The following is a 10,064-nucleotide window of genomic DNA, read 5'->3' on the forward strand; positions in this document are numbered from 1 at the left end:
TTATGCATAAAATTTCTTGACCGCGTCAGAATTGACCGGTAACGGTAATTCCTCCTCATCCATCCTTGTAAGAATTAATGCCCCACCAGAAAATGCTTTCTTCACCACATATGGGCCTTCATAATTTGGAGTCCACTTGCCCCTGTGATCCTTCTGTATAGGCAAGATCTTCTTCAAGACTAGCTCGCCTTCATGGAACTCTCTAGGGCGCACCCTCTTGTCAAACGCTTTTTTCATTCTTCTTTGGTATAACTGTCCGTGACACACTGTTGTTAGCCTCTTCTCCTCAATGAGGTTGAGCTGGTCAAATCGAGCTTGAATCCATTCAACCTCTTCCAATTGGGTCTCCGTTAACACTCGTAAGGATGGAATTTCTACTTCGAAAGGTAGCACTGCCTCCATTCCGTATACCAGAGAGAAAGGCGTTTCCCCAGTTGATGTACGTACTGAAGTACGATACCCATGCAAAGCGAAAGGAAGCATCTCGTGCCAATCTTTATACGTAACCACCATTTTCTGTACAATTTTCTTGATGTTCTTATTAGCAGCCTCGACTGCCCCATTCATCTTTGGATGATAAGGAGAAGAATTATGATGTTGGATTTTAAATCCTTCACACAATTCAGTCATCATTTGATTTTTCAGGTTGGTGGCGTTATCAGTGATTATCTTGTTGGGCAATCCGTATCTGCAAATCAGCTCTCTTTTTATGAATTTAGTCACAACTTTTCTTGTCACATTGGCGTAAGAAGCAGCTTCTACCCATTTAGTGAAGTAATCAATTGTAACCAGTATGAAGCGATGTCCGTTTGAGGATTTTGGCTCTATGGCTCCAATAACATCTATCCCCCACATCGAAAATGGCCATGGTGCAAACATTAAGTTTAAAGTAGTGGGCGCCATATTGATATTATCTGCATATTTCTGACACTTCTCACACTTCCTCACGTGCATGCAACAATCACTCTCCATGGTCAACTAAAAGTAACCAGCCCTCAAGATCTTCCTGGCCATTGAGTGCCCATTCATGTGTGTGTCGAAGGTGCCTCCATGAACTTCCTCCAATATGGACTTGGCCTCTTTTGCATCCACGCATCGAAGGAGAACCATGTCATGGTTTCTTTTGTACAACACATCCCCACTTAAGATAAAACTTGTAGCCAACCTTCTCAGTGTCCTTTTATCATTCTCAGATGCTTCTTCGGGGTATTCCCTGGTTTTTAAGTAGCGTTTGATATCAAAATACCAAGGCCTACCATCTGATTCTTCTTCAATGAAGTGACAATATGCTGGCTCTTCGTGACTCTTCATTTGGATCATTGGCAGTACCCTATCTTGATTAACCTCGAACATCGATGACAAAGTAGCCAAGGCATCTGCCAACTGGTTATCTTCTCGCGGAATGTGTTGAAATTTAATGGAATCAAAATACTCCACCAACTCCATGATATAAGCTTTGTAGGGAATCAACTTCGGATCCCTAGTTTCCCATTCCCCTTTTAATTGATGGATAACCAATGCTGAATCTCCATATACATTCAAAATTTTCGCCTTCGATTCAATTGCGGCTTGGATGCCCATAGCGCAAGTTTCATATTCAGCGATATTGTTCGTGCAATTAAAACACAGCCTTGCAGTCATTGGAATGTACTGATTCTCTGGAGATATCAGTATTTCCCCTATACCATGTCCTATGACGTTAGAAGCTCCATCGAATAATAACGTCCATGTCTTTCCATTTTGCTCTTCCTGATCACCTTCAAACAAGGCCATGATGTCTTCATCGGGGAATTCAGGCTGCATTGATTGATAATCGTTAATGGGTTGTTGAGCCAGATATTCAGCCAGAGCACTACCCTTGATAGATTTCTGTGTGACATATATAATGTCGTATTCTGACAATAGCATCTGCCACCAGGCTATCCTTCCAGTCAAAGCGGGTTTTTCAAAAATATACTTGATGGGGTCCATCTTGGATATCAACCAGGTAGAATGACTCAACATATATTGTCTTAGACGATGGGCAGCCCATGCCAATGCGCAACAAGTTCGCTCTAAAAACGAGTATCGTCGTTCGCATTCTGTGAACTTCTTGCTCAGGTAGTATATGGCATGCTCTTTTCTTCCAATTTCATCATGTTGACCTAACACACAACCCATTGATTCGTCCAATATAGTCAAATACAGGATTAGTGGTTTCCCAGGTTTAGGTGGGCGTAAGACTGGAGGATCTTGAAGATATTGTTTAATTTTGTCGAAAGAGTCTTCATTCCACTTGACAGCCTGATTTTTACGCAATAGCTTGAATATTGGTTCACAAGTGGAAGTCAACTGGGAGATGAACCTAGCAATGTAGTTCAGTCTGCCCAAATAACCTCGCACCTCCTTCTCCGTATTAGGAGTAGGCATTTCGATTATCGCGCGCATCTTGTCAGGATCAACCTCAATCCCCTTTTGACTGACAACGAAACCCAACAACTTTCTAGATTTCACACCGAATGTGCATTTAGTCGGGTTTAGTTTAAGCTTGAACTTCCTCAATCTCTCGAACAATTTCTTCAGGTTGAGGATGTGTTCTGCTTCTGACTCGGACTTGGCGATCATATCATCTACATAGACCTCGATTTCTTTGTGCATCATATCATGAAAAAGCGCCACCATGGCCCTTTGATAGGTTGCTCCTCCATTCTTGAGTCCGAAAGACATGACCTTATAGCAAAATGTTCCCCACAATGTGATAAATGTTGTCTTTTCCATATCTTCAGGTGCCATCTTGATCTGATTATATCCCGAGAAGCCGTCCATAAATGAAAATAGTGAGAATCTGGCTGTATTATCCACTAATGTGTCAATGTGAGGCAATGGAAAATTGTCCTTTGGACTCACATGGTTCAAATCTCGAGAGTCAACGCACATCCGAACTTTGCCATCCTTCTTAGGCACAGGTACAATATTTGTCACCCATTGAGGGTATTTTGCCACAACTAGAAATCCAGCGTCAAATTGCTTTTGCACTTCTTCTTTGATCTTTAATGACATCTCTGGTTTCATTCTCCTTAGCTTTTGTCTAACTGGAGGACATTCCGGCTTGAGTGGAAGCTTATGTTGCACTATATCAGTATCTAAGCCAGGCATGTCGTTGTACGACCAAGCAAACACATCCCTAAATTCCTTTAGTAAAGCACATAATTCTTGTTTCACTTCTCTCTTCATACTAGTGCCAATTTTCACTTCTTTCTTCTCATCCTCCTCTCCTAGGTTAAGTGTTTCAACATCCTCTTGATGGGGTTTTATTTCCTTAGATTCTTGTTCCACTAATCTCATTAGTTCAGGGGAGGGTTCCGGATCATCCTCATAATCACCTTCCATATTATCGACAGGGTGCTCAAAATTAGGGATATCGACATTGTTATTTTCAAAACATTCATTGTCATATCTGCATTATTCGAATTTATAAAAACGATAAATAAACAAATGATAGTGAAAAATGCAAAACAAAAAACGAAGGTTGCAAACACAAATTGATTATCATGCTGAGCATAAAGAAAAAGGTGTCAACCCGTTAAGTCATGAATCCTAGAGCTCCGGGCAAAGCAGTAGGATTAATTAAAAATATTACATTTTAACCAAATTAAACATCACAGGTAAATCCAAAGTCTCCCAATTGTTGAGTGGTGCATCTGAAGTGTATGGCTGCACAAAATTTGAGCTTTCCCGTTCATCTTCATCGTTGACAGCTGCTATTTGGCTAGCGTTGATCCATCCGGCACTGTGGAAGCTCTCTTTGATATCGCAAATGCAGATCCTTTTTGACTCCTGCTCTTTTCCCTGCATGCGAGCCAGATTGCGTTCTCTCCTTTCTTCCATCAGCCTCCTCTTGTCTTCTCGAGTAGGCTTGTATCCCAGGTCGTATCTATTCCTTTTCTCAATGACCTCCAGGGGAAATATCAATACTTGCTTGTCCTTGCCTAGCCCTTTTCCGTATTCGTATCCCTCTTTTAGCATGATCTTGGCGGTCATAAGGGAGGCACGAGACAATTATGGGTTCATCGGATATGGCTTTACATAGGTACTGCCCACAATTTCCAAGGACTGGAAAGCTGTCTCAAGGGCTTCTTCTGCTACTTCAATATATCGAGAGGACGAAGGTCCACTCACCAAAATATCTTCCTCTCCTGAAACTATCACTAGTTTATCACCCATGACATACTTCAACTTTTGGTGCAAGGTTGAAGGCACCACACCTACTGAATGAATCCAAGGGCGGCCCAACAAGCAGCTGTATGTTGGGAGGATATCCATTACTTGGAAAGTTACTTGAAAGACGCACGACCCGATTTGGATTGGCAGTTCTACCTCTCCCATCACTTCTCTCTTGCTCCCATCAAAAGCCTTCACGATCATTGTGCTTGGTTTCATGTGAATACCTTCACACGGTAGCTTTCCCAATGTCGCTTTTGGAATTACATTCAAAGAAGAACCGTTGTCGATTAATACTCGCGCCACAACATGATCCAGGCATTTCACAGAGACATGAAAGGCCTTGTTGTGTCCTCTCCCTTCAGCAGGTATCTCCTCGTCAGTAAAAGTGAGGTAGTTGTTAGCGGTGATGTTGCTAACAATTCCCTCAAAACTGTCCAGAGAAATATTTTGTTCCACATGTGCTCCACTGAGTATCTTCATTAGTAGCTTTCTATGTGAGGTTGAATGCATAAGTAAATCCAAAAGAGAGATCCGAGCAGGCATGCGATTCAGTTGCTCGACCACTTTATACTCGCTCTGTTGTATGAATTTCAAAAACTCACTAGCATCTTCATTAGATATTTCTTTCTTGTCGTCTTTTCTCAGACCTTCATCAATTTTTATCATCTTCATCTTCAAGAATTCTTTAGCATTTTTGGTCATCATCGATTCACTATTACCTACACCATCTTTCATCAAGATCGGAGGTGTGAATATTCGACCACTCCTAGTCATTCCACCGATACCCAAAATGTTTTCAACCACTGGCTCCCCACTAGTAGGCTGACCTTCTATTCGCTGCTCCCCACCCGACACACATGCACCATATTCCCACGGGACAGCTTTCTCACTCTTGTAAGGAAAAGAGGATGGTGCTTGGATAGTAATGGGTTGCCTTTCTTGCATTGCTAGTGTAGGGGTGGATCTAGTGAAATGAATCACCAATGGCTCTGGCAAAGTCACATCGGGTTTTCCGCCATCTTGTGCAAATACTTCCTCCTCCATACCCTCACGACATACTTGCACCAAATTTCTGTCGAGCAAATTTTGTAAAACATCCTCGAACTTGGTGCACTCATCGATAGAATGTTTAACACCTGGATGGAATCCGCATTTTTCACTCAAGTTATATCCCCCTTTTAACAGACCCAATTTCAGCAATGTCTCAAAAATAAACTGCTTGGAGCTTTGGATTTCACTCACATTCCTTACTAGCTTGTGTTCCCTATCCTCGACGACATTTGTCGAAGGATTCCCATGTCCAGAAAGAGGATTCGCTTCAACACTAGGTTTGTCTTCGTGAAACTTTACCCACCCTGAGTTGATTAAAGCTTCCATTTTGTGTTTGAGGGCTACACACTTCTCAGTAGAGTGTCCAACTCCCCCTCCGTGATAATCACATTTAGCATTTGGATCATAATTCTTTGGGAACGGGGGTTGCACAGGCTTCATCGGACAAATTGCCACCAAGCGCTTTTGGAGAAGATGCGGTAACAATTCCGTATACGTCATAGGAATTGGAGTGAACTGAACAAAGTTCCTATCTTGATTCCTCCTCACATTGGTGTTTTGACCTACATTTCGGTTGAAACCTGAGTTAGGTTCGGTTTTCCAAGCATTATTCGGGGCATGCTGTGGTTGATAAAGATTTGACGCTTGATAAAACTCTTGTTGCTGAGGTGTTGTTTGATGAACAGACACTGCATTGGTCACATAAGGAGGTTGGTTCAAGTGTGGTCGATAATTGTGAGTAGGACCCCGACTTTCCCACGCTGGCATCACTGAGGTTGTGTGTGCTTCCACTTCCTTCTTCTTTCCTGGATGGAAACCGGGTTTCTTAGAAGTTGCAGCCGCGAACGGGCCATATGCAATTTTTCCACTCTTTAACCCGATTTCTATCCTTTCACCAATAATAATGATATCAGCGAAATTGGAAGACACATTACCCAACATGTGCTCATAAAATGGTGATTGTAGTGTGTTTACAAACGTCGCCACCATCTCTTTATCAAGTAGTGGTGGCTCAACCTGAGCAGCCAACTCTCTCCACCGTTGTGCATATTTCTTGAAGGACTCAGTATCCTTCTTAGCCATATTTTGCAATTGCAATCTATCCGGCGCGCTATCCGTGTTGTACTTATACTGCTTCACAAAGGCGTCTGCCAAATCCATCCGGGAATGAATTCGAGATGGCTCCAAGTGTGTATACCAATTTAAGGCAACACCAGCCAAACTATCTTGGAAGCAATGTATCAACAACTTGTCATCATAGGCATAAGCAGCCATCTTTCTACCGTACATTTTCAGATGGCTTTTAGGACACGTGGTACCCTGATACTTTTCAAATTCTAGGACCTTGAACTTACGTGGTATCATCACACCAGGAACCAAGCTTAATCTTGCAACATCACCGAACCCATAGCTTCCACCACCTTCAATGGCTCGAACCCTCTCTTCAAGGATCTCAAGCTTACTCTTAGCCCCATCAATACCGGTGGACACTACCTGGGCCGTAGCGTGTGGTATGACCTTAGCCAAAGCATCTTCGTCAACAGACTTTGGTGCTACAGTCACCCTTGGTTCTGCGAATGTGATTGTCTCCTTCATTCCTACTCCCGTCATGGGTGTCGAGGCTAATATCGGCCCTTGAGTATTGATCGGTAGTGTATTGTTAGTCACAGGAAAAGAAAAGGAAGTTTGCTCTGCCTCTGAATACTCTCCAACGGGTGGAGTGTACCCCGGGGGCAGACCGTACATTGGGAATGGGATTGACATGCCTTGTGCGTTCTGGACTTCATATCGTGGAACCTAAGGGTGAACATTTTCCTCAATCCTTGCAGAGGAAGCTTCTCCCGAAGCCTTCAGCGACTTTAAGGCCTCCAGGATCTGGCCCACTTGATCCTTCAGCTGGTTAATGTCGGCCTTCACAGCTTCATGAGCTTCTTCCCAATCTTCCATGATTCTATGGTTAGCTCGTGTGCGGTAAGGGTGTCGTGGAAATTTTGCCGTTGTATTTGCTTTTGCTCTATTATTTTTATTAAATGAAATGAATTATGAAAAATGAAAAAAATGAAAATGAATGCAAACATTTATCTTAGCCAGAAATTTTAAAGCCGTGAGAACCTTGAGGTAAACATATCATAGAAATTAACATGAATCTTAGTCCATCACATATTGTCAAAACAACCCGATCATCCACAAGTCTTTTACATTCATTACACGAGAAAATAAAGAAAAACTATTCTCTAGCCCTGGCTATCATGTTCTTCATCTCCCTTATCAATTCCTTATAATGACTAAAGAACGCCTCAATTTTCCTAGGCGGATTGAATATCGGTAGTGCAGCCTCTGCTTCAGCCAATAATCGCGGAATATCTTCGATTATTCCATTTGCAAGGGAAGCCAGCTGTGAGAAACATCTCCTCCAATGTTCCATGGCCATCTCCTGCTCGACTGAGTATTCATTCATTCGACTTATCACCTCTTCATGTTGCTTCTCCAATTCAGCTCTATGCCAACGTTCTTCATCCATCTTCACCTCATAGGTCGACACCATTTCCCTCATCTGTCGTTCGACCTCACTGATCCTAACTTGAGCGTTGTGCAACCGCTTTAGTGCTTCAGTCTTCTCTCTCTTAAATTCCTCACACATTTGATCTCTTTGGCGCTTAGATGTTGCTGCTGCATCTCTCTCTCGGTCCCTTGATTTTAACGCGGTGTTGGCTGCAGCCAAATCCTGTTTAACTCTGAAAGCATGATCTCGTTCTTCTCTTTGTTTCCTAAGAATTCCTTCATATGCTTTTGTCATTTCCTCCTTATCACGCCTCAGATCCACATACTCGTGTCGGAGACTCTGAAGCTCATTAATTAATTTGGCATTTTTGAGTTTCATCTTCTCCATCTCCTCTTTCAACACCCTCATTTCCTCGGACTCAGCAGGTTCTGACCGCTCAGGTAGGATATCTTCTCGTCGGTTACCCATGGCCTTAGGTCCTTTTCTACGCGCAGGACCTCACCCCAAGCACTCCTAATTCGTCGAATTAGATCGAGGGAAATTCCTTCTTCATAATAAGTCCAAACGACAACCAAAGATTCTGGAGTTGGGGAGCTCTTGATCGGACACCCAAATTGTCGTTGAGCCAAGACAGGGTTATAATTCATGCAACTTCTAGTGCCTATTAGGGGGACGTTAGGGAAAATCCCACAAGAAATGACACGTGACTTTGGCAACCCCGGGACACACCATCTAATTCTTCCCCCATTCAAACTCGCACAAAACTGGGCCCATTCCTTCGCCCCCCGAATTTCAATGCCGCTAGGTGGTAACTCTCCAATAAGACATTCAACATTCAATGTACCTAGACGGATTCGAGATACAAACCACACATACAACACAGGTACACAGCATAGCATCTTCTTCCTCTTGAGTGTGTGGCATAGGTTCAAACTCCCATACACATCAGCTAGAACCGCAGCGACTGGACTTTCTGAATGAATCTTGTTGGCAACAAACACATCGAGGGCAGTTTGATCAACAAAATTCTCCATGTTAGGGAAGAGTATGACTCCATAAAGTGTGAGAGCCAACACATCCATGAACGTCTCCCCAATTTCTTTTTCCGCCAAACGACGTAGATGCCCTTCTAAATATCCTTGAGGGATCCCCTTCGAGTTGCCCTTGGAGACCATTTTACCCTCCAGCTCAACAGGGTGTACCTTCAAGATTCCAGCCAACGTAGAGATAGATGCATGTTGCTCTGAATGTCTGTAAGGGACTTTATCTTCCACTGACAAGCCCAAAATTTGTTCAAACTCTTCTATTGTTGGTGCCAATTGAAAATCCTGGAAGGTGAAACATCTGAGTGGCGGATCATAATATTGAGCCAGAGCAGTGACGGCCGATGCTTGGACTTCCACATTCAACAACCTCAATAAGTTCCCATGCCGCTTCTTGAAAGCATTCTTCTGTATAATCTTCATTTGTTGCACTATTTCCCTTAGACCACTCAAATTATTGTCTATAACTTTGATAGGTAGCTTCTTCTTCAAGGTATCTGACCCTAAATTTCCCCCGACTCGAAATTCCATGTTAATTTCTCTTGTTTCTCACAAATTCAATCACGACCTTAAAATCTCTGACCTAGAATCACAAAAAATGTTATGACATGTTATGACAGGGTACATGTTATGCATGAACAAATAATCAAAATGCATGTACAATGATGCCATAACAGAATGTACAAATGCATGACTTTATCGCAAATCGGAATAAAATGAGAAAGGCGAGATGAAAATTAAGGTAATGCACATGCCTCCCTTTGTGCCTTAACAGAAGTTCGACGCCTAATGGTTCTAAGCTAAAATACATGCCTCACCAGGATTGTTTCTTAATACTTAAAGATCAAGGTCACTGGAGCAATGGCCCACTTCCTGGCATTTCCCACAACAGTTGGTAGACAACAAGATGCGGGAGTACCAACGAAGCAAACAAACTCTAGCTGGGGTTCTCACAATGACCACTTGGGAAGTTCATCCACTGTGGCATTGCTACACAATCCCCTCTAATTCTAAGTTAGACAGACCCGGGTGTAGGGCCCCACTCATGTAATGCACAATGTGTGTGTGTGAAGGGAGAATGATGCATACCCAAATCCCCACCTGCAAAACAGCTAGAAAACTTCCCAGGCAAATATTGCAATTTCAAAATATTATCAAAATAACCAAAGTAATTCACACACAATTAATACAAGAAGCAAATATATACAAAAAACATATAAAGACAAGAATACACAAATAAAAGAAAAGGGGAAAGAAAACATTAG

At 42.6% G+C, this 10,064-nt stretch overlaps 1 protein-coding gene and 1 pseudogene across 1 annotated transcript; both read right to left on the reverse strand.

The window, feature by feature from the left end:
- LOC114180484 lies at positions 1–6,864 on the reverse strand (annotated as a pseudogene).
- A 1,296-nt stretch (positions 6,865–8,160) lies between these two features.
- Positions 8,161–9,330, reverse strand: LOC114180485. The gene has a single exon (XM_028066799.1). The coding sequence runs from the start codon at positions 9,328–9,330 to the stop codon at positions 8,161–8,163; it is 1,170 nt and encodes a 389-aa protein (XP_027922600.1).
- Positions 9,331–10,064: the final 734 nt, after the last annotated feature.

Source organism: Vigna unguiculata, chromosome 4, assembly GCF_004118075.2.
Source record: "Vigna unguiculata cultivar IT97K-499-35 chromosome 4, ASM411807v1, whole genome shotgun sequence".
Taxonomy (NCBI): domain Eukaryota; kingdom Viridiplantae; phylum Streptophyta; class Magnoliopsida; order Fabales; family Fabaceae; genus Vigna; species Vigna unguiculata.

Bases quoted from the DNA above. Each gene is read 5' to 3' on its own strand.
- LOC114180485 (XM_028066799.1), bottom strand. From the start codon at position 9,330: ATGGAATTTCGAGTCGGGGGAAATTTAGGGTCAGATACCTTGAAGAAG.